We start from the raw sequence: 26,035 nt of genomic DNA on the forward strand, positions 1-26,035 counted from the left end.
TTTTAGGTTTTGGGACACTGAGGTCCATTATTCAGACATGGAGGCGTTGGAAGACTTGCATTCATTAGGATGCAGTGACTGTCTTTCCATTTTCTAATAGTTGAGTTCTGCTACCTGGTGGCACAGCTATGTGTTTTGTAAAATTAAATTTAATAAAAAATAGAAGCATGTCTCTATAGCAAGACTGTACCTGGATACTAAATTCATGACGGTTGGAGAGGGGGAGATATGATGGGAATGTATTAGCCTGTAGAATAAGTGGGAGTGAAGGTACGCGTAATAAAGAATTCACGAAAGTGAAGTCAACTGATTAATCGCTGAGAGGATAATATTTAACACAAGCTTACAGTCTCTCCTTTAGGCTTAGTGGCATTAAAAGAAATATTCCCTGAGGTCCCCTAGATGACTGGATTCCAGTGTATGCTTAACCTTACTTTAGTGTAGAATATTAGATTATTGTACAGTATATAATAGTGGAAATTACTTCTCTGGCACCTTTCCTGGTAGACAGAGGCGGTATAATGACCAGCACAGTTGATCATGGAGAGTGTTTCTGGCACCAGGTGTTGACTAGAATGCCTTAAGTCACTTATTGTCTGATATTGAAAAAGCTGGTTTTCCAGTTTTCAGGAGACCAGCTACTTTCCATTCCTCCAAATGATGTCATCTGCTGGACGCTGGAAATTCTTATGAAGCAAATATTTCCAAAGTAGGGAAAACCCATCTTTTAATTTGCAGACAAGATTATTCAGAGAGAAAAAAGATGGTTTTTTTTTCTTTTACATCTGAAAATCATTTACAAGTACAGGGTTTCTTTGGACACCCAGGTGCTTGTTAGGGAATGAAGAAACACTAGTTATTTTTTTTCCTGATGTCTCACAGTGATCATCAGATGGTGGCCCCAAGAGATTTTGCCTGCGGTTTCCACCCTGTACTTTACACTGGAAACAGAAGAGTATGTTTGTGCCTCACAATATAGCACCTCTTGTACCCTACAGCTCATATCTGTGCTTGCTATGCACAGAACTCTATCCTGGCTCTCTGCTCATGTTACCCATAGACAGATTTTTTTTTTTCTTGGTTGTATACCCTCTCGGTATGTCTGCAGTTTTCTAAAGAGTAAAGCCATGTACAAAAATACACAATTTATCATTTGTGTTGTAATGTTGATTTTAAAAGTAGACCAAACTAAAATTAAAGGAAATAAAAAAAAAAAATTAAAAAAAAATGTTCTCAATCATAGCTTTTATTAAATATGAAAAATACAAAGTACATGAATTCATATTTACTTTTTTGCTATAGGGTCGTCTTATATTCAGGCTTTTTTTTTTTCCCTAAATTAATATTCAGCTTTTTAAGTCTCGTCTTATAATCGAGCGAATACGATAAATAATGACGTGAGGGAATTGAAACCAAAGCTCTTCCAATGCCTCTTTCAGTAACTAAACCCATTAGAGACGGCTTCCCCCAATGAAATTCTCCCACATGAAGGACTGAGCTGGGCCACTAATATCTATAGTTAAAATGGTAAGACTTCTTGAGACCCCACTAACTAAATCATTCCTTATCAAGGATCATCTCACCCCTTAATTTGGAAGGATGAGCCTATTCATAATGTCTGTTTGTATGGCATGCCATGTGTATGTTAAATGCTTGTTTGTCCGGATGCTAATTGGATTTACGTAAGACAAGGTCAAGAACCTAGGAAGCTTTTGTGAGGAAGCTTTAAGTTTGATTTTACTTGTTTATAATGGAAGTTTTTTTTACAATGCTGGTTCTGTGCCCAGAGTATTTTTACTCCTTTTAGAAATGTCCAGTAGTCCGAACATGTGCTTGCTTGAGATGCTTGCTGACATCAACGGCACTTATCTCAGCACACCAACTGCCCAATTGGAGGTGTTTCCAATAGCTGATAAAGAATAACATCTCGGGGCTTGCCAACCACTAGGCACCAGGTTGCAATGGCGACTATCAATCACTTCCTGGCGTCTGGGAAGGTGTTCCCCCTGCTTGGCCACAGAAGGGTGCTGATGTGGGTGCCACTGGTCCACGGCATCCAGGGGCCTGAGGTATATGATCCTGAGCTCGTAGAGAGGCAGCAGCGGGCAGCTCGCACGTAGTGCAGACAGGTCTCCACAAAGTGAGAAGGGAGTAGGGGCAGTGTATGTATAATTAGACAATTAGTCTGCTTGTGTATGGCTTTAGAATTAATCTGTATTTGTAGTGCTAGTGGGTGTGAATGCACACCGTCCACTTCTTCTTCTTCATCATGTATCTCTTATCTTTGTCTTCTCTTCTATCTTCAATCTGCTATCCTCAATCTTCTATTTTTGTCCTCATTTCAGCGGACATTGCTTAGCGGAACTTCTTGCCCCTGCTTCTGTGGGCTACAACTCCTATGACCCTTATCCATCATCAGCCCCTTTCTAAAACCAAAAAAATACAAATGTTAGTGTTGGGTATTTTTTAAAATTATTTTATAAAAAACATTTTATAGATTGTATTTGTGGTTGTGTCATAATGTCTGATCCCCTGTATAACATCAGAGAGCATTTTTTTCAGTGTGCCCAATAGCTGATCTGACTGTACAGTATAACAGCAGGCAACCTGTTGTCACACTAACATTTTTCTTTTTTTTTTTTTTTTTTTGCACTTTTCTGATCAACAGCGCTCACCATACGTGAATGGAGCATCACATTCATTGAGAACATAAGGCACCCATTGCAAAAAGGAAGTCTTGTGTGATAGCTCAAAACTTCACGTGTGGTGGCGAAGGGTTAAAAGCGGCTCCCAAGGACACCGGAGCGTACTCTTCTACTTTCTTCATGATCCATGCTGTCATGAATGGTTTTTGGTCTACTTTTTTCATAACCGTATGGAATGTCATGAAGCTTTTAAGGGGTTATAGCTATATTTTATTGTCTATGCTTTATTCAGGATGACATCACAGCTCACCAAATGGAAATGATGTATATATGTGTGCGTGTATATATTAGTAGTAATAATAATGTGTATATATATATCATGGGTAAATAGCTGTGTAATCAGGTTTTTATTGACAGTGGGGGGTGACATACTTTATTCAACAGAGAGGGATACCTGACGGTACTCCTAGTTTGATGAAATGATGTAAAGTAGACTTTCATGCAATTTATACTTGGATCAGCTTTGCATATTTTATATACTAAACTTTGGATATGTCAATATGCATCTATTTTTAGATGATGTTGAACTTGATTGTTTGCCTCTTAGATGGGTTAGTAGGTCATTGTAGGATTGCAGGCGCTGCAAAGTGTCCTGCCAATTCTTAACAGAAATTTTCATGGTGAACTGAGAACTAAGATTACACATCCTAGATCTGAATGAATGAACTAATAGTATGACATACTTCCGTCTTTACATAATCGAATGTGCTGACAACAAAATCACACAAAAATTCTCAATGGAAATCAAATTTATCAACCCATGGAGGTCTGGATATGGAGTCACACTTAAAATCAAAATGGAAAACCACACTACAGGCTGATCCAACTTTGATGTAATGTCCTTAAAACAAGTCACAATGAGGCTCAGTAGTGTGTGTGGCCTCCACGTGCCCGTATGACCTCCCTACAACGCCTTGGCATGCTCCTGATGAGATTGTGGATGGACCCCTGAGGGATGTCCCCCACCCAGACCTGGACTAAAGCATCTGCCAACTCCTTGACAGTCTGTGGTGCAACGTGGCCTTGGTGGATGGAGTGAAACATGATGTCTCAGATGTGCTCAATCGGATTCAGGTCTGGGGAATGGGCGGGCCAGTCCATAGGATCAATGCCTTTCTCTTGCAGGAACTGCTGACACAGTCCAGCCACATGAGGTCTAGCATTAGGAGGAACCCAGGGCCAACCACACCAGCATATGGTCTCACAAGGGGTCTGAGGATCTCATCTGGGTACCTAATGGCAGTCAGGCTACCTCTGGCAAGCACATGGAGGGCTGTGGGGCCCCCCAAAGAAATGCCACCCCACACCATTACTGACCCATCGCCAAACCAGTAATGCTGGAGGATGTTGCTGGCAGCAGAAAGTTGTCACATGTGCTCAGTGTGAACCTGCTTTCATCTGTGAAGAGCACAGGGCGCCAGTGGCGAATATGCCAATCCTGGTGTTCTCTGGCAACTGCCAAACGTCCTGCACGGTGTTGGGCTGTAAGCACAACCCCCACCTGTGGACGTCGGGCCCTCACCACCCTCATGGAGTCTGTTTCTGACCGTTTCAGTGGACACATGCACATTTGTGGCCTGCTGGAGGTCATTTTGCAGGGCTCTGGCAGTGCTCCTCCTTGCACAAAGGGCGGAGGTAGCGGTCCTGCTGCTGGGTTGTTGCCCTCCTACGGCCTCCTCAACGTCTCCTGATGTACTGGCCTGTCTCCTGGTAGCGCCTCCATGCTCTGGGCACTACGCTGACAGACCCAGCAAACCTTGCCACAGCTCGCATTGATGTGTCATCCTGGATGAGCTGCACTACCCGAGCCACTTGTGTGTGTTATAGACTCCGTCTCATGCAACCACTAGAGTGAAAGCACCGCCAGCGTTCAAGAGTGACCAAAACATCAGCCAGGAAGCATAGGAACTGAGAAGTGGTCTGTGGTCACCACCTGCAGAACCACTCCTTTATTGGGGGTGTCTTGCTAATTGCCTATAATTTCCACCTGTTGTCTGTTCCATTTGCACAACAGCATGTGAAGCATGTTGCTTCCTGAGTGGACAGTTTGATTTCACAGATGTGTGATTGACTTCGAGTTACATTGTGTTGTTTAAGTGTTCCCTTTATTATTTTGAGCAGTGTGTGTGTGTATATGTGTGTGTGTGTGTGTGTGTGTGTGTGTGTGTATATATGTATGTATGTATATATATATATATATATATATATATATATATATATATATATATATAATATATATACTCTAAGATCAGTGGGAGCAGCAGCAGCTCATCACATGACTTCATTCTATACACTGATGTTCTGATAGCATACCTGTGATCGGCTGCTGCGTCAGTTACTTCAATGGAAGTGCTACGGAGTATGTGCAAGAAATATTTATAACTAATGCTTTCTGGGTTCAGTAGAGCAAGGGGAGGACTTGGATAAAAGTCTCATTTTTCTAACTCCACTATCTCAAGAATGCTTTGTGCAAATTTGCATGCAAAATTAACCCTGGCATGCAATAAAAAATAAAAGTATAATTCTAGGTGCCAGACTGTTTTAAACTCATAGAAAATTAAACATTTGAGTTTATTCCAGTGTAGCCCGGTCATGCTTGCATAACAAGTGCACTTTAACCCATTGTGCACTTAACCCTAAGGACATACCTGTACATCATTAATTTTTCACAGAGGCAGGGATATCTCCCTGCCGCTGCACAGGAGATCAGGCTGTCTATGGACAGCTTCCTGCTGACCAATGGTGTGTAACAGCGCTTGGTGCAAGCGCCGGTAAACGGTCACATAAGAAATACCTGATCAGGCATTCTTTTCTGGTAGGTGTCACTACTGAAGCTCTGTCTAGACCTGGCTGGGATCTCAGATTGCTCCACCACTGGCTGATCACCTGCATTGTGATTGGCAATGCAAGGCTATGGAGCTTGCTGAACAGTGTGAATCAGTGCAGAGGAGATCAGAATGGAGCGATAAACAATGTTTGCCCCTCCTCCCACAAAGGTAAAAAGTTGGGGGTTTTTTTAAGAAAAGGCCCCGATACCCCCCTATTCCCTACCCCCTAACACTTTAAGCCAGAAGTATTAAAACTACCCTATAAGGTACTATGTAAGGGGTAGATGGGGCCCTTTAGAACACAGAAATATATGTATGTGTGGTATATCTGTAATCAGAGCATTTTCCTGAACATAAACTGAATCGTTGTTAATCAGTGGCAGCTTATGTAAAAGAAATTCTAAGCAAAACTGCAAAAAAAAAGAATCTTACGTTTAGTTATTGTATAGGTTTTTTACATACTAGCACTGTTATTTTTTTGTTGTTTTTGCATGTTTCTGTGGTTTCCCACGAAAGCCTTTTTTTCATGAAAAATAAGGCTTTATAAGTTGTGCGAGTACAGAAAACTTAATTAAACCAACACGTATGGTAAAATCAGGGCGTGACAAATTTTTTTAAATCTAGGAGCCAGCTAAAAAAGTTAGGAGCCAGGACTTTTTTTTTTTTTTGCCCCAGCACTCACACTTTGCCCCAGCACTCACACTTTGCCCCAGCACTCACACTTTGCCCCAGCACTCACACTTTGCCCCAGCACTCACACTTTGCCCCAGCACTCACACTTTGCCCCAGCACTCACACTTTGGGACAGAGTTTGCCTTTGCCCCCAGTCTCCCATAGGCATCTTTGTCACTAAACATGGGACTATGGGAAGCTATTTAGTGACAAAGATGCCTATAGGAAATTGGGGACAGAGTTTGCATTTGCCCCCAGTCTCCCATAGGCATCTTTGTCCCAGCCTCCCACTGCCAAGCATGCCCCCAGTTACTTCCACTTACCTGACCCCGATGTGCACTCTGTTGGATTCCCGCTGCTGCTGCCGGCGCCTCCGCCCACCCTCCTCACTGAACACTGCCCACAAAGGTCATTGAGTAGTGCTGGTGCCGCCCGCGAAAGTTATTGAGCGGTGCCTGCTGACTCACTTCTATTTTAAATCGACAGGGGTGGCGTTTTAAGAAGCCATCCCTGTTGAGCCGGAATAGAATTGAGTCAACTGGCCAGCGCGACTCAGTGACCTTCGTGGATGGTGACAGCCCCGTTCAGTGAGGAGGTTGGGCGGAGCCGCCGGCAGCAGCGGGGTTGTCTGCATCGCACAGGCGCCCGCTGCTGCCGGAAAGGAGGATCCAAGTCCCCTGCAACGCCACGGGGGATCTGGATCCTGAACCCAATTATAGGTTTGGCTCACAAATACCTAGACGCCAGGACAAAATTATCAGTCGCCATGGCGACCTGGCGCCTGGGATTTGTTGAGCCCTGGGTAAAATTACAAAAAATGTAGGACTAAAAAAATTTTGTATGGAAAAGGTCTTAATACGCGTCTTTGAGAAAGGCTAGCGTTGCTTTTTATCTGGGCTGTAATGCATCCTCTCCCAGGGACAGTGATTATTTACCTTAGTGCTTGGCTGCTCAGCTGTAGTTTTTAAGGGCTTGTCTATACATGAGGTCTAGTATGTCATGCGTTGATTGTCACTTTCATTGACCTCATGTGGGACATATGCTTATGTCGTCATACCTGGGAACCGGAGAGGTTTTCGGCAACAGAGAAGCACCACTTCTCGTGGTTGAGACCCGAACCCTCCAGGTCGTGGGACCGGAATTCTGATATGTCCATTTCTCTTAAATTGGGGTGTTTCCTGCTGACGGCAGGTAGTCCTGGCCATGTCCCACAAGGGTAGATTACACGTAGCCAGAATCCAAAAGTTCCCAGGTATGCTTGTAAGTGAATTGAACACTTCAACTTGCCAACATCTCCATGAATTATTTTATATCATATCCTTATTGAGCTTCTGTAAGAACACATCATACTAGTAATGAGATCTGTTGAGCCATCTTTCGGGTTTCACTGTGCAATATGTAAAGCCAATCCAGTCCTTCATTCTGGGTAAGCTTAGCCTTTTATAACATACTTTGTGGTTCAAGTCTTGTGTAGTTTAGTGAATACACCACTTTGAAATAGTTAAACAAAAAAAATAATCCACTGCATTGGCCTGTTGTATGTGATCTTATGCAAATATCCCCGTGGCTCTTGTTCCTTCTACCTATCCCAGTGCTGTTGGAATCCTATCTCTCCCCCCCCCCTTACTTCCAACTGCCACGCAGACGTTAGTTTTTAACGGGGGCTGCCAAGTTTCTAGCTACACAACCTCTTGGACTCTAAACATACCATGTGACTTCAGTATATTTTCTCATTCACAATTGTCATAATTTGCTAATCTTTTCCAGTAGAGCTGCTGCTTTCAGCCTTTAACAAACTGATGATACAATCCTAATGAAACCTGTTGGTCCTTCTAGCAGACAAGAGTCTAACGAAAGCTGTTCTTCCTCTGAACTTCTGTAGGCCTATTGACACTGCTGGGATTATTTTCAGGTAGGCTGGCTAATTCTAGACAAGCTTTCTTTGTGCATCTGGGCAGTCGCAGCCTCCGGTTTCAGCTTTCCAGCTTGGTCAGATAGGAGTGATGTATTCAGGCATGGTTACTGAATGGGGCGTTCAGGGCTGTAGGGAGCACAAGGTGGACAAAGGAGTCCCCCCCTCCCCCAAGGATGTGTAACTTTTTGTACATTGGCGCAGCCTTTTATAGCTCTGTGTACGTGTGATTTATAGTGCAAGGCAAGATCATTTTCGTACTTGGATCTTGCTTGAATTGTACAAATTGGGGTTTGTAAATTGCATTCCCTTGCTAAATCTTTGTAAGTTGTAGTAAAACATCCAAGATTCATCAGTGCATGGTTAAACAATCACACTTACTGTGCTTAACTAAAGTATCTTGTCTAGTCTTTATCCTCATATAACATTGACAATGACGTTTACCTGAACAACATAAATAGTTTCATTAATACGTCACTAAGTATTTTAGTGGCCAACAGGCAGCTTGTCAGATGTTAGGAGCTTTGCGGGTTCGGGGTTTCCCCACCAGTGCACAACTGGTGCAGCATCCCAGGGTTTTTACTTTAGAAAACAACCAGTATATTACTGCACTAAATAAATAGGTAGTGTTAAAAACCGTTACTCTTTTTTACTTCAGAATTTGTGACTTTATTTCTGTGAGATATTCAGCTGACAAATAACTGGAGATGGGGAAATGTGGAATTTCAAGTTGGGGGGGGTACTGTAAATTTAAAGGGACCTTTCAGCTATCATATATTAAGCTTCTTTTTACTATTGGTCAAATGGCAATAGTACTTAAAAGTATTAGTGGTAATAACTTTAAAGATGTTGAATATCCATTTTTTGACTTTTTATTCACATGGTAGCTTTTCTGCAAGTAGTGCCTGGTGACTGTTTTACAGTGTTGGAAGTGCATGGCCAAACGCTTCCAACTGAACTTTCCAAGGCTCCACTTTACGCGTTCTAAAAACCAACACTGGGACCTTTCTAGTCAATATCTGAGGTGGCCCTGTGTACTGCATGCTAAAATCTGCATGATGACTACCTAGAAATCTCTAGCTCATCTCTTGCAGGATGACCTTACTGTGTTTTAGAGTTTGTATAATGTTGTAAGCTTGCGAACCGGGCTCTCTCCACCTAATGTATCGGTTTGTCTTAGTCTGTCAATTCTTGTCTTGTCATACCCCTTAAATATATGTAGTGTATTAAGCGCTTCTTGTTGGCGCTATATAAATAAAATAATAATAATGTATATCAATTGGAATTTGTAACCCTCCCGCCAACTGTTGATTTACTGAATAAACCCCTTAGCAGGACAAATCTGGCTTGAATAGTACTGAATTCTGCAGACCTGTGCAATACATCTCACCGTGGGAGCCTGTAGCTTCCTGGGGCACTATATGATGTCGTAATCCAGCTCTCAAACTCAACAGTAAAACAGTCATAAGAGATCTAAACGACAGAATTCTGTGCCTGTGGACCACTTGGAAAATACTTCCCCCTGTTGAAGGAGATATTTGAAAGAGATGGGGGTGGGTTGAGTAATGAAGCATAAAAAAAACAAGGGATGACACTTGGTGAGGGAAAAAGAAAACTGAACACTGTGTATTGACTCTTTGCTTTTGAGGTTTGTGTTTGACTATTTGAGACATTCCGGCACCCCCTCTCCACCCCCTATTTTTCGAAATTCTTGTTCAACCTTGCTTCTTGGTGATTTCCCTATACTAGACGCATCCATATTGCATACAGACATACATCTTTGGTCAGATCTGACCAGTGTTTTATGCATGACCTGTCAGACAGATGGGGATACACACCATATTCTGAACCTACAGATATTTAGTGCAATATGGGTGCGACCACAATTAGTTGCATTGAAAAAAAAACATGGTTTGTTTGTATCTGTTCAATACATTTCTATAGACTTAAGATCTCAAGGTTCACTGAACAAAAAAATATTGTGCATGTTGAATTGCTTGAATGCATGTGGGTATTTTGTCTGGACCGCAGACTTGCATCTGTGCTTGCAAATTATCAATGAAGGATAATAGATCCTGAATCTAAGAGTAGACCAAGGACCGATGAAGGTTTAGGTCTTTACAGCAGGAAAATTGGGCAAACTAGATGGGCCAAATGGTTCTTATCCAACATCAACTTCTATGTTATAACTGTAACTCGCACATTTAACTTGGAATTGGTCTTTTATTATGATTAGCTTAATATGAGATTCAGAATGTGTTTTAATTCTGGTTTAAGCTAATGACACAAACATTAGGAATGACTTAGTCAATAAATGCTGATGGTATATTCTCTGGAGCCATTGTTTTGGTTTTAAAACGGTTATTCAGCCTTTCCACTGAAAATAAAGGTCAGTTTCAGCCACACAGTTCAAACAATACATAGTTACATGTGGACACTTTTACTTGCACTGTAGTAATTCGATATTTTAAGCATACGTTTTGTACATCTCAATCTGTTTTTATATGTTCATTAAAGTATTTTAGGATTCTCTTGCCATAACACAGGGGAAATGTACCGTATGTGTGATAACATTTTAGCAATGTCTTTTTGTATATTCTGCACAACTGCCCTGCACAACCTGAAATGAACTGTCTTGGCTATGATGAGTTCATGAGGTCATTTAACTCCCTTCCACTTTTTTATATTTTATGTGTCAATAGGTGTTTCTCCTTACAATAAGTAAAGTGCCAGATCTGTTATTTTCCGGCTCTCTGGGGGTTAAATCCATTCCCGTCACATTTTCCTGATAAAGAGTAGAAATGTGTTGTAATCTTTGGACGTTGATGTATGTTGGGTAGCACATTTGTATCCTAATGACCATCGGATTTTAAGTGTAGTGAATGAGCACAAAAAGGCTTGCATATGCAGGTACCAAGGGACAAATCTGTTTTTCAGATGGCATGTGGACATTACAGACTAGATATTTACAATGGAATTAACATCACATTTTATATTTATGCCAAGCTCCTTTACCAGCACTCAATCAACAAGCTGAAAATAGCTTGTTTGGGGACAGCTTTACACAAAAGCCAATTAGCCAGATGTTACCACAAGATTTTGTTGACTTGGTTGTTTTAAGATGAAGAGCAAAACAAAGCTCATTGCTAAATCTTCAGTGGCATTTTCAGAAATCCTCTAAGTAGGCGATTTCACCAAAATTTTTGTTTTAGAACCTTTTGTGTGGTCTGACCACTATGGTCAGGCTAATCTCAGATTACAGAGAAGGTGCAGCACTGTGCAGAAGGCTGAGGGGATTGACTCGCTGGTAATGTGAATGTGCATATGCTTAATGTGTCACTTCTTAATGACTAGAATGAGTTTATTCCCTTTGCATCTACCTCATGAAAGATTTAAACAAGCATTGTTGTAAATTAAATTGTTAAACTAACGCAGTTTATTTAAAAAATATTTTACCCGTGACTCAATTTACTCTGCTTTGTGTAGTACTACATAAAATATTGACACTATAATAAAAACGATATAAAAATGGTATGAATGGTGCCGTTTTTACACTTTTCAACGTTACCGTGTCCAATTCTAAACTATATGCACGTGATTGGCATCATATGTGTATGCGTTTATCAGGATGACACAACAGGCTTGTCCATAATGAAGGTGTTCGTTAGTACAGCTGTGCGAGTTGGCATTGGCTCCAGCTCAATGCCTGGCTTGGATTTTGCCCGAGTAGGTATGAGGCGTATGAGCTTGACCCAGCTCAAAATCCTGCATTCACGTAATTTTATTTCTGCCGTTTCTATACATCTTTCAAAGCGTGTCCTCACCATAAACAGTCTGCAAGCTCGTTTCTTATTCTCCTGTCCTAGCGCAGGGTTCCACTGGAGGTCACTGCTCATCCTCCCCAGCAACGTTCTACTCTAGTACTGTAAACTGGCTTTGAGAAGGACTGCCCACCATTGTGGACTAAGTGCTTTGAGTTCTGATTTTGTAATCAAGATTATAGACATTTTAAGAAATATGTTTAAAGTAAAGTAGTTTTATAGGCAGATTTTGCAGTTTATTCACTAAAGGGAGAGTTGTGGTAACATTTCTAGACTTCATTGTGAATGATGAGACAACTCCTGTTTGCTGTTTCTCGTGTTATGTTTCGTTAAACTGTGAGAGGTCTCCTCCTGAGTCTCCTCACCCACTGCAGTATGCAGGGCCGGATCAGTCCTTATTGCATAGAGGTTTGACAGGGGCAGCAGGCTATAAATATTAATGAAATGTAACCTTGTTTGTGACAGTCTTACAGTGTACATTTTTTTTTTTTTTTTTCCTTTCCAGAACTCTGCAAAACATACTTGATTGAACGTGGATTGGTTTTGGTGACTGGATGTTCGTGTGCTATCCCAACATCTGAATTATTCTAGAACCAAAAAATACTGCCTTCTTTCTTCTTTGTACTGTGAGCTTATCCAAGATGTCTCGGAAGCATAGCCAAAAAGGTTGGTTTTTATTTTAAACGTACCAGTAACCAAGGGTAAACATCAATCTTAAACGTTAATAATCAGTGACTACCAAATTGGTGTTGAAAGGTGGGCTGTTTTTTAGTTACGTTAAAGGGACAGTCTCATGTCGCTCACTGAGCAGAGGTCTGAGGTGGGTCTGGAGAGAGCCTCTGGGAACCGTAAGCTCTCAATTAGTGGCAAAAAAGTACATCCTATGAAATGAGTGGTAGTATGTTCCTGCCACTGATGGCCGCTTAAGCTGTCAAACCAGTTTCAGGAAAGTGTTCTCAATTTAAAACAATGGGAAGGCTTTACACATATGCACTGGGGTCTAAACAGACTCGGAGCCAGTGCTGGAGCTGACAGGAGGTGAGTACATCACATGCAGGGAAATCCATTTGGCCTAATACATTTCCTTCAGTGCATTCAGCTGGGTGTTGGGGGGGGGGGGGTGTTGCCAAATGCATTCAGGGAACTCTGCAGAACCCCCCCAATACATTTCCAAAAATGACCACACATTTTTTATTAAAATGGATATCCTGGCTGGAGTGTCCCTTTAAGCTTTAGTGATGTAGAGAGCACTTACCTGTAGAAGGTGCTGCTCTCTTCCTCTGTGGTCATAAGATCCTTGCTGCTGATTGCCAGGAGTGCTGCTATTGAAATCAATGGGTGCTCTTCCTGTCAATGGGCACAGAGGCCTGAACAGACACCCATTTGCAGTGTTTGCTGAGCCAGCAATGGAGCTGACTGTAAGGATATCGGACAAATCTCCTGCATAGAAAATAGCTTTTAGGTCTGTAAAGAGGCAAATGCATATAGGGGGATTCTGGAGATTCTCTCCATGCATTTGCAGAAGGAACACCATGCAGCTACCATATGCATTAAAACACATATGATGTCCAAAGTGTCCCTTTTACTTATGGGAAAACTGAAAACTCTTTTTGAACATTTGTTTGATGCATGCAGTATTTGGTTGGACTATTTTTATTTAATTTTTTTCTTTTCTACTTGGCATGAGTCCCCTTGCTGGGAAATCAGTCTACATTTTTATACAGTGTGTTCAAGATTTCTTGACTTTCTAATCACTTGTTAACTTAATATGTTATTAGATACATGTAGAAAGTGACCAGGTATACTGATTGATCAGCTCAAGTGAATGGTTATCCAAAACATTAAAGAACGAATCCTCTGGTGCATTTCTTTCCTTGTCAAGCTTTAATTCGCAACATGTGAAGTGTCTTTTGTGAACACTTCCCTTCATCTGTGTTTTACTTTTGTTGCCCCATGAGAATTTGTGGATCTGAACGTTGTAGTCAGATTTGTACAGCGGATGCATCTCAAGTAACAAAAGCAAAAAAGTGGCCGTGTAGTAAGGAGCTCAAAGAAAATCCTCCCTAATCGTTTGTGAATAGTATTTTAGACCTGCCTGTGACTAGCAGTGAAAAGCACATTTATCCTTTTAGACTTTTACAGAACAAAAAAAACCCTCACTGCCTCTGCAACCTATTTGGTGCCAATCTGAAGATCTGCTATTTCAAATCAAGCATATGGGTCTAGAATCTGTATGTTGTAGCTTTTTTACATTGGGATTTCATAAATATTTGTCCATCTTGGCTTCCGTGACAAACATATACACGTTTAACATAATTATCCATATGGTGGTATGGCATATTGCATTTGGACTTTATACAGTGTGGATGCAGTGTTTATTTAGACCACAGCTACATAACGTGATACAGTTTTTGTCCTTTCAACTAGCTTCAGAGTTTTTCCCTACCGGACCTTTTTTGTTGATCCTTCCCAACTGTTTTATTAAGACAGAATGGGTCAAGAAAGCAAGACCTGTTCGCTAAAGTGTGTATTGCAGCGAGAGGGAACATACTGTATAATCTTGCTATATTTACTATGCTTTATGAAGGGGCTACTCGGGCATGTTTATTAAATAAGAACGGGCAGATGGGCCATGCATAATGCATAGTTAAGTCTGAGCTATAAAAAAAAATCAATCCATGGATTGTTTGATATTGATTGGCCCATCTTGCCCTCTGTAATAGAGTTAAGATGGTGTTTTTAAATGTTTCTGCTCATTTTGATTATTAAATGCGTGTTTATAACTTAATGCCTAATAACATTGTTGATGGTTGTCATTCTTTGTTGGGTAGTGATACTGAAAGAAACTGTGGTTGTGATTATAGAAAATGCAACAAGTTTTGGGTATCACATAGCAACACACCTGGTAGTTTTTACCAAGTTTCAATAAATATCAAGGGTTTTTGCACAATTTTATATATACACTGCTCAAAATAATAAATGGAACACTTAAACACAATGTAACTCTAAGTCAATCACACTTCAGTGAAATCACACTGTCCACTCAGGAAGCAACACTGATGGACAATCAATTTCACATGCTGTTGTGCAAATGGAACAGACAACAGGTGGAAATTATAGGCAATTAGCAAGACACCCCCAATAAAGGAGTGGTTCTGCAGGTGGTGACCACAGACCACTTCTCAGTTCCTATGCTTCCTGGCTAATGTTTTGGTCACTCTTGAATGCTGGCGGTGCTTTCACTCTAGTGGTTGCATGAGACGGAGTCTACAACCCACACAAGTGGCTCGGGTAGTGCAGCTCATCCAGGATGGCACATCAATGCGAGCTGTGGCAAGAAGGTTTGCTGTGTCCGTCAGCGTAGTGTCCAGAGCATGGAGGCACTACCAGGAGACAGGCCGGTACATCAGGAGACGTGGAGGAGGCCGTAGGAGGGCAACAACCCAGCAGCAATACCGCTACCTCCGCCTTTGTGCAAGGAGGAGCACTGCCAGAGCCCTGAAAAATGACCTCCAGCAGGCCACAAATGTGCATGTGTCCACTCACATGGTCAGAAACAGACTCCATGAGGGTAGTATGAGGGCCCAACGTCCACAGGTGGGGGTTGTGCTTATAGCCCAACACCGTGCAGGACGTTTGGCAGTTGCCAGAGAACACTAGGATTGGCATATTCGCCACTGGCGCCCTGTGCTCTTCACAGATGATAGCAGGTTCACACTGAGCACATGTGACAGACGTGACAGAGTCTGGAGACGCCGTGGAGAACGTTCTGCTGCCTGCAATATCCTCCATCATGACCGGTTTGGCGGTGGGTCAGTAATGGTGTGGGGTGGCATTTCTTTGGGGGGGCCGCACAGCCCTCCATGTGCTTGCCAGAGGTAGCCTGACTGCCATTAGGTACCGAGATGAGATCCTCAGACCCCTTGTGAGACCATATGCTGGTGCGGTTGGCCCTGGGTTCCTCCTAATGCAAGACGTGGCTGGACTGTGTCAGCAGTTCCTGCAAGAGGAAGGCATTGATGCACCACAGACTGTCCAGGAGTTGGCGGATGCTTTAGTCCAGGTCTGGGAGTACATCCCTCAGGAGACCATCCGCAACCTCATTAGGAGCATGCCCAGGCATTGTAGGGAGGTCATACGGGCACGTGGAGGCCACACACACTACTGAGCCTCATTGTGACTTGTTTTAAGGACATTACATCAAAGTTGGATCAGCCTGTAGTGTGGCTTTCCATTTTGATTTTGAGTGTGACTCCATATCCAGACCTCCATGGGTTGATAAATTTGATTTCCATTGAGAATTTTTTGTGTGACTTTGTTGTCGGCGCATTCAACTATGTAAAGACGGAAGTATGTCATACGATTAGTTCGTTCATTCAGATATAGGATGTGTAATCTTAGTGTTCCCTTTATTATTTTGAGCAGCGTGTGTATGTGTGTATATATATAATATATAATTATATACACCTCTGTAAACACTGTTATATAAATATTTTTGATGTCAGGATTTGGGAGAAATGACAAATACATTTGAAACCCTTCATGGTCTTCATGACATGTAACATTACTGTAGAGCCATGGCTTGGTGACCTGGAATGTAATATTGCATCACATTATATCACATAAGTAGGGAGGTTCTCTGACTCCCCTGCAGCTGAACACACACTGCAGGAAGGTCAAAGCAAAGGGTTGTAGTGAAGCCATCATGAGGGGTTTTGATGAGATAGGGATCTCAAGCCATATCGATAAACAGCGGCACAAACATTTGGGGGAAAAAAAGTGAGAAATGCATCTGTCCTGAAGTGTAATAAAAATGTAACACAGCTTTCATCCTTAAACAATTAGACGTGATGGCGTGATAGCAAATGGATGTTTGGATGGCATCACTGTCATTTTAGATTACCATATTTGCTTGATTATAAGACGACCCCCCCCCACCCAAAATCTGAATATTAATGTAGGGAAAAAAGCCTGAATATAAGACGACCAGTAAACGTTAATTCATGTAAACTTTTATTTTTTTTATTTTTTTTTTATAAAAGCTATGATTCAGAAAAATATTTTTTTATTTCCTTTTATTTTCCAATCTGCCCCCAGGCTTGCCACTCTGCCTCAGAAATGCCTTATACCCCTATATGCCACTCTGGCATTTAGGGGGTTAAAAGGCATATTATGGGGCAGAGTGGCATAGGGAGGTATAAGGCATTTCCGGAGGCAGATGGCATATAGAGGGTTAAAAGGCATTTCTGGAGGCAGAGTGGCATCAAGTGGATTAAACGGCATTTCATAGAGCACTCTGCCTACAGAAATGCCTTATGCCCCCCATTTAACATCCAACCCCCCCCCCCCCCCAAAACCGGTGCTTCTGACTCCCGGTGTGTAGTCGGGGCAGCGTGTAGACGTCTACGCGATTCGCGTAGGCGACTTCCGCTGCAGCCGGAAGGAGGTGCGGTTAGCAGCGGGGGTTGTCTGCGTCGATCGCGCATACACCCCCCGACTGTCAGAGATAATTCCCCACACCGGCGCGCGGAACTCTGATCTCTGACAGCCGGGGAAGGTTACTTTTTTCTTTCCCCCTAATAGGATATTTACAGGTCATTCTGAATGAGCTTTCAAGCATGCCAGTATGGCTTTTACTTGAACAGAACATAGTCTATTCAGAGTAGATTTGGAAAACAGAAGTTCAATTAAGCCCCCTCATTTAATAAAGTGTTATTGAAGGGGATTTAATACTTAAAGTGTTGTTTTTGAGAAATAAGGAAAGCTTTAAATCAACCTCCAAAAATCGCATTTACTGAGTGAACCTTGAGCGTCAGGAGAGCAGGATCCATACATATGCACAGAATGCTCTTATATATATATATATATATATATATATATATATATATATATATATATATAAATATAAATATATAATGCTGGTGGGTGCTAAAGACCGCCATAGCCATAACCCGTCCTTGTATGCAAGACCGTTGGAGTAAGGATAGCAAGTTCTGAAAAAGATACCATGTAGTACTGAATAAAATTCTGTTTCTTTATGGTCTCCTCCTTAATGTGTGTTTGTTAAATTTTGCTTTTATTACCTCTTAGACATAGAGAAATCGCTAGAGGTCAAACTGATGGAGATAGTCGTTAGTATCCTTGCCTTTACAAATTTAAGTTATTAGATATTTTTTTCATTGTTCAACTAATTTTATTTTATTACAAACGTGTAGTTTTCCATATCAGATCAAGACCGCAAAAGTAATGAAACCAGTTGCTGACAAATTCAGTCCTTGCTGAGAGTAGCCAACTGAATCACCGTGCACACCGCTGAAGCATCTTGGATGCAAATTCACAGCTGTGCAAGTTTCAGAAACTGTTATTAAATTAGACCCTCTCTCGACTCTGTCATATTCAAAATGGCTCACTCCAGCCATTTATTGTACTTTCCTATATGAAATCCATGCAGGTGCTTGTGGAATAAATTGCCTCCATTAGGTGAAGCTGGAGCTAAGAAACAGCAGTAAAATCAGGTATGTTAACTGCAGGTTTACCAAAAAGTGCTGTTTATCCAAGAAAGGGAAAAACAAATGTACTCCTCTGTCCCTCCCCCTCTTCTGATGTCATCATCCACCCTTGTCATTATTCCATGCCATTGTTCTTTGTGTGCCACTGAATTGTGCACACACTCACTCTAACTCTATGGACAGACTTATCTTTACAAAGTAGAGATTGAGATGCATACTTTTTTTTTTTTTACAATAAAATAAACTATGATTAAATAAGACAATAAAGCATTAATATATTGCCTCTTTAAGGCTTCCTTTACTCATGTGACAATTTAACTAAAGTAGGCTTGTGATCACAAAACCCTTTTTTATTTGACCCTATTTATGTTATGAGAATATCATTAAAAGTACCTTGAAAGCTCTGGCACAGTGGGTGGGCGTTGCGTAGTCAAATTTCCTATTTAGAATTTCATATGCATCTGGTCTCCATCAAAACGAAGTGGGAGAAATCCAGAGCACCGCTCTTTCCTGTCTCTGTATTCTTATATTTTGATTGCCAATGTTAATGGCAGATTTGAATTTCATCTAAATTCTCATGGCATGGTATTCTTCTGACATAAATGAGAAAGAAAGCGGAAGCACAAAGCAGTTACAGGGAGGAGTGCAAGCTCAATAGTTGGCCATAACACTGATTAGGGTAAATATTTGGACTGCTGCGTGCGTCCTGTTTCTTGGGATCTGTCTCGGTTATTATGAGCAACATTTTCCGAAGAATCTTTTTTTCCCCTTGCTACCAAAATTCTTAAACTGCCATGACAACAAACTTACGTAGCGTATATGGAGAACTGTACTGGGGGGGGGGGGGCAGGGGTTATGTACACTATGTTTATATATTAGATGTAGCGCCATCATATTCTGTAACAAGTAGTATAGAACAACAATTTGGCTTACAGAACGGGTGAGGAGAGGGCCCTGCTCAAACGAGCTTACAATCTATATGTGCATACACACTATATGGGCAAATCTGTTGGGACACCTAACCATTACACCAACAGGGACTTTGATTGCATTGCATTCTAAATACATAGACATGAATATGAAGTGTATGTATGTAATTATATACACGCACAATTTCCAGCATGGCTAGATATGAAATGTTCATGGTGCTAAATGTATTGTGTTTTGTCTCTGGATGCTGGATACTTGTGTCGAAAGTGTTTTGGGTCTACGTAGAGAGGTTGACCGGGTCAACGTGTTCTATATGTCTCTTCAATTAAATTCAAACTGACACATTTAGCCTTTTTATAATTGTTCAAGAAATTTGTTATTAAGTCTGCATATGCTTGCACTTTGAACAAAAAGCACATTTGGTGAAGACCATACCTTTATTTGTTCAAGAAGACTTAGGTCTCTCCAGGCACATTATACATTTGAAATCTGTATACATTTATACAGTAAGATTGTATGTGATTGTCTACGTAGTGCTGTATGAGTGATTCAAGTTTTGATTGTATAAAATGCCTGAGGAATAGACTTAAGTAGTTGCAGAAGCCTGCAATGTAATACAAATCGGCCAATAAAGGCATCTTCTTTACCAAACTTAATCTGTGTTTCACTTTGACTCGTGCCTCTCAATGTGATCAACAAGTTTGTAGCCAGATCCACTTTCAGTACAAATGGCTATGAGTTGACAGCAGCCTATAGTTTATGTTCTGTTCTACAGGGCATCCTATAGAGGTCCAGGGTGAAAAGTCAGGCTGCTTCGTTTTAGCAAGCACCAGTGCCTCCATGCAAATATATCTTTCACGAAGTCATTGGGATGTGTGCCTAAACCAATATTGGTAAGCTACAGTCAGGATTCTGTATGGTTGGTAAAATAATGCAATATTCCACAGCATAAGAAACCTGCAATTAAAAGACTGCATATAAAACCAAAAGAAATCCATTGGATAACCTTAACAAATACCAACAGGTGTCCCTTCAGCTGACATTGAACTGGAATCCACGATAGTTACTTGGCACTCAGTGAGCACCAAAAAAAAAAAATCTGTATTATATGTGTGTTGAACACTACTATAGACTCCAACACGACTCGCTTCCATTAAGTTCGGCTTCCTTGTAGGAATTGTCGACTTCTTGTGTAATTTATATTTTACAAATGTTGGATTATGGTTAAGTGTACATAGTTCTTAAAGAGTAAATCTTAAGAAAACTAATATTTTAAGGGATCTTCCACCATAATTATATGTAATCCCGTTTAAAACCTTTTGTGTCCTGTTTCGTGTTTCCAAAACAATTATTTATTGTAGAACAAATAAGACAAGCTATACTTTAACCCCTTCAATCCCAGGGGTTTTTGGTACCTCAAAGCCCAGAGCAATTTTGCCATTTTTGGGGTATGTCGGTTTAGCGATGATTCTCTTTTCCTGTGAATAGTGTACCCATGTAAACTATATATTGTTTTTTCAAGGAGAGATAGAGCTTTCGTTTGATACCATAGTTGGATGATTAGCTGAAAATTTAGAATGAGAAATTTAGTAAAAACTAGCGAAGATTAGAAAAATAAACTAATTTTTTTTTTACATTTTCCCTCTGAATCCTCACAAAATTAGGTAAAGTGATGGAAAATCCCCTCCAAGTTTATCAATTCAGGTGTCCTGATTTCAGAAATACCTAATTTATATAGATTTTCCAGACTTTCCCAGCACCAGGGAGCATACTATTAGGTGTACAATTTTGTATAATTTTTATGCCTATGGCTTAACGGGTTTGGGGGTTGTGAACGGGGGCAGGAGGGTTATACTGGCTAGATGTTATGCTAGGGCAATGGGATGTAAGGTTTTTTTAAGAATTTTTTTTATTTTTTTTTATATATTTTTATTTTATTTTAATTTTTTGTACATTTTTTTGTATTTTTTACATTTTTTTTTACACAGTAATGGTTAGAGGTCCTCCTAGGGACCTCCTGAACATACCAGTGATGTCACAGTGACATCACAGCTCATATTATAATTTTTTTTAGTATTATTTATATTATTTTAATGATTTATTTAATATTTTTAAATGACTAACCGTTTGTTTTTTTCCAGCTTTTCTGTTACAGGCCGGGAGTGAGAGAGATGGTTTCTCACTCCCCTCCCCGCGATCCCCCTGCACCGATCACACTGTGATCTCTATGCAGGTCCTCACAGACCTGCATAGAGATCGCAGCGTCTCTGTGCCTCATCGGAGGGCAGGATATCCCCGCAGGGGATATCCTGTCCTCCGATGACCTTCCGGGTTACGTCAGCAGTGACGTAACCCGTGAGGGAATGCCCGATCGCGCGTTTGCAACCGCTTTCATGCCGGAAGCTGTTACAGGCGATCGGACAGCAGAAAGCCGGCAAAGCCGGCTTCTGCTGTCAGTGGGGAGTCCAGGCTGTCAAACGACAGCCTGGTCTCCCGTGCAGCGGCAGGGATGTGTCCCTGACGCTGCACGAAGGGCTGGACGTACCGGGACGTCCATAGGGGTTTCTTTGTGGGCGTTTTTTGGACGTCCCGGTACGTCTATAGGGGATTGAAGGGGTTAAATACATTGATTATGTTAGGTGATGACTAGTGCCCTTTGAGTTTTTCTTACAGCGTCAACCAGCTATAGTTTTGGTGATGGCGTTTTAGTAATTACCTTGGCTAATATCCCTCAAGCAACAACCTCTGTCTCCAGTCTGGCCTGATTAGTCTCCAAAAGTTTGAGTACAAAGTAGAGGCTATGGTGACCTGTCACTTATGTAATCATAGCTTATTTTGTGGGAGAGGAGATAACCGTGAGGAACCTGTTTTGTTTGACTCATGAAAAGATTCCAGCAGTTTATCTCTTAAGGGACAGGTCACATCGACCTGATAAATGCAAAGAGATTTTTGTTGTCAAGTAAAAATATTTGTTGGAATTTTCCTCTATGTAAGAAACTAAGCAATTAGTATAATAAAGCAAAATTGGTACGAAAAATACTTAAATGGCTTTAACCCCTTAACGACAATTCACGTACATGTATGGGGTTGCCGTGCAACGCGATAACGACAATGCCCGTACATGTACGGGCTGCCGTTAAATAGTTGTTTCGCCGCGATCGGCGGCTTTGCAGCATCCACGGAAGCCTCACAAGTGGGCTTTCCTCCCCGGAAGAAAAATGGCTGCCGCACCGATCATCAAAGATCGCGGCGGGCTAAAACAGCTTAGGAAGCGATTGGAATCGCTTCCTAAGCATAAACTGTGTTGCTGACATGCCTCGATATCGAGGCATGTAGCAACACAACCCCCCGATAGCCTTGTGATTGCTTCGAAGAGCAACCCCCAAGTGCCATCCTGTAAATGACGTTGCCGTCATTCACAGGATGGCATCAACAATAGAAAACTGAATGAGTTCACAAAGGGTCTATCTAGACCCTCTTGAGAACTCTCGAGCTCCTCCTGCAGGTTGAATGCAGGTACTCCATCCAACCATGCAAGGTCAATGGAGCCCAGCTCACTAATCGGTAATGAGTAAAAAAAAAATATATATATATGGTAACGTAAAAATCTCCACTGTCACCAAAAAAAAAAAGTTTTCAATAAGCAAGTCCTACGATTCTTTATCTTCACAAAAATTCCAGCATGGAAAGAGTTAAAATATTGGCATTATAAATGCCCATAGGGTGTCTAGTTGTATGAAATGTATGATTTGATGGGGTAAATTGAATTGGCCAGGTTCAAAAATGTCCCAAATATGGGACATGGGGGCAGTAGGATCAGATGTCCTAAATGGCAAAAAAATACACACCTTGCATGGGTTTTTTGGGTTATCACTGCGCTCAGGAGATGTTACTGAACACATATTGGGGTGTTTGACACGGACATATACGAGGAGCAATACATTTATACCTGAAGTACGTGTGTGGGGGGAAAAAAAATACAGAAAATTTTTACTACCATAAAGTTTCACAAAGGCTGGTGGTAAAATTAGTGCATGGTAAGGGTTAAAATACCAGCATTTCAGATGTCTTGGGGTGTCTAGTTTTTAAAAATATATGATTGGGTGGGGTAAATTGCATTGGCCGGCTTCAAAGATACCCGAAATGGCACATGGGGGGGGGGGGGAGAATGACCAGATTTGGAAAAATGGTTTTGAAATAGCAAAACGCTACCTGTACTTATGGCCCCATAACGTGCAGAAACATAAAAACATTGGGTATTTCTAAACTCAGGACAAATAGTAGAATCTATTTAGCAGGTTTTTTAATTAGTTTTTGCAGATGAGTAAAAGTTTTTTGTTTAAAAAGTGAGACATTAATTTTTTTACAAAAAATACCCATATTTTATCTTTTTTCATAGTAAATTTAGATGATATGATAAAAATAATGGTATCTAAAGAAAGCCCTGTTTGTCCTGAAAAAGACTATATAATATGTGTGGGAGCACGAAATGAGAGAGAAGAAAATCACAGCAACACTGAAAAATTTTAAGAGCCATTGTCCCACAATATACTACAAGTAAAAACCCCTATTGTCCTTAAGGGGTTAAGAAGCATATGTATTGTGTACCAATGGTTTGCATGGTATTGTGGCCAATGGTTTGTGTTAGAATGCGAATATAAGATATAACCAGTGGTGTAACTAGAGGGGTCGCGGAGGCAATCGGGGCCTGTGCCTCTAGGGTGCCTGGGTGACCCCTGTAACTACTTGTTCCGGTCTCCCTGGCCCCAAATTGTTTAGAAAGGACCCTTCCAACCTGGACCAGAGCTGTGTGAGCATTAACTTCTAGGTATCTATAAGTTGTGTGTGTGTGTGTGTGTGTGTGTAAGCCCAAACGTCTTGGCATGTGTAAGTGTGTTTACATATGTGTGCCAAAGTGTATGTTAGAGGGGAGGCAAGGGCCAAAAAAGGCCCAGACAAGCTGTTTGAGGGCAATAATGGCACAGACAGGCTGGTGCTAAGATGGCACAGGCACGCTATTTGGATGTTAGGATGTCACCAATATGCTGCTTGGGACAAAGGTTATAACATGCAGTTTGGGGAAGTTGGCATTGTGGGACATGTTTGGAGGAGTGGGGGGGGGCGGTTTGCACCAGGGCCTTTTGGTTTCTTGGTACTCCCCTGGATATAACAGTTTTGTGCATGTATGTAGTTTATCCTTTTAAATCTACAGTTAAGTCAGTAAATTTGTGAATTTCCTTTTTCCCCCCCCTATATATAAAGCCAATTGTATGATTCTTTTGTTTCCTGTCCTTTGGTCTACTAGATATAATGTGAAGCCCCGTTGTTTGCTCAGTCTAGTTACGAATGATTATTTCGTTAATGATAAGTTTTTTTTCTTTCCAAATCTAACGTTCCAAGAACTATTTTGTATGGTTATGATGAACGTGCTCAAAGGTATTTTTCTACATAGTTTTTTGCTATGCTTTTGTTATTGGTATGGTGAGATTTTTGTGACAGCTGCTCGTGTGATGTGAAGTCATTGCACCTGGTGTGCATCTTCCTTGTATGGTAAGGGTCACAAATCGAAAAAATCCAAACCTAATACAAATTATACTTTCCAATGACTTAATTTTAAAGTTTAACTATAAATGCTGTAAATTGGGGGAAGGGCATCAGTGGCTTTAGGATTTTCTTCCGGTGCAGCTGCAGCCCCGTTGCCTGCTTGTTGCCTGCCTATTTTCATAAGTCAGTGTATCCGTGCACAAGAACACAGACAAATGGGAGGCAAGACAAGGACATTCAGGATGTTAGTTCCTAGTCCGTCACCAACATTTTTTAACATTTTCTTTAAAAATATGTGTGTGTGTGTGTATATGTATATATGTATATATATATATTATAGTCCTTTTCTTGGTCTTGTATTTTATATCAAAAAAGGTGCATGACATTTTCTTTTTGGTGCATATTCTTTTCTTGGGCAGCAATTGCAATGTCTTTCTAAAGTGAAGTATTAAGAGAGCTGCCCCTAAAGAACCATGTATTATTATTCTGGATGGCGCAGAAGAAACTTGTGTATAAGCATTCTGCTCTACTATGGGCATGAAATCCAATTGAAAACCATATGCAGTTTTCTAAAGGTAGCCATTGACCTGACTCAATCTCCTGCTGTTTTTGTTTGACATCATGTCTGTGCACTGGTGTGTCTGGCATTAACCTCATCCATTCTCTGTATTTTTTCACAGACAGGCTCCAAGCCTTATTTACTGAGCTAGATACATGAGTAATATGTCACAAACAGATCATAAAACACAGACGTGACAATTGTTAGGATGGCATCCTAGAAGAGAAACCACATTTTGCTTTTGGCGTAGTCATGAGCACTATACTACAGTAAAATATAGAAATGTATAGGTACAATATGATATTCAGTAGCCCTACTAGTGTCTTCTTAAAAGTTTTGTTGTAAAGGAAGATGTCACATGCCTTCTGTTTGACTCATAAACTGAAACTGAGCATTCAGGCACCTGTCTTATTGTGTGAAAGGCTTATCTAGGAATCTTGCTTGTAAAAGCCATTAAGGGCTAAGATACATTAAAAACTTTCTATGTGGTGAATTTTCTCGCTTTTAAGCCCGTTTCTCTGGAACGATCCTTACTTTGTAGTCCAGTTAATAAAA

The 26,035-nt window shown here is 41.0% G+C and overlaps 1 protein-coding gene across 1 annotated transcript in view; it reads left to right on the top strand.

The window, feature by feature from the left end:
* The first annotated feature begins 11,768 nt into the window (after positions 1-11,768).
* LOC149279044 (spermatogenesis-associated serine-rich protein 2-like) overlaps positions 11,769-26,035 on the top strand; it is a 29,945-nt gene continuing 15,678 nt past the window's right edge. The window contains exons 1-2 of the mRNA XM_089501511.1: positions 11,769-11,847; positions 12,444-12,494. Coding sequence (XP_089357637.1) covers positions 11,769-11,847; positions 12,444-12,494 — 130 coding nt within the window. The remainder of the gene's footprint in view (positions 11,848-12,443; positions 12,495-26,035) is intronic.

The sequence above is a fragment of the Sceloporus occidentalis genome, unplaced genomic scaffold (genome assembly GCF_023333645.1).
Source record: "Sceloporus occidentalis isolate IW3139 unplaced genomic scaffold, rSceOcc1.0.p SCAF_175, whole genome shotgun sequence".
In the NCBI taxonomy this organism is placed as follows: Eukaryota; Metazoa; Chordata; class Lepidosauria; order Squamata; family Phrynosomatidae; genus Sceloporus; species Sceloporus occidentalis.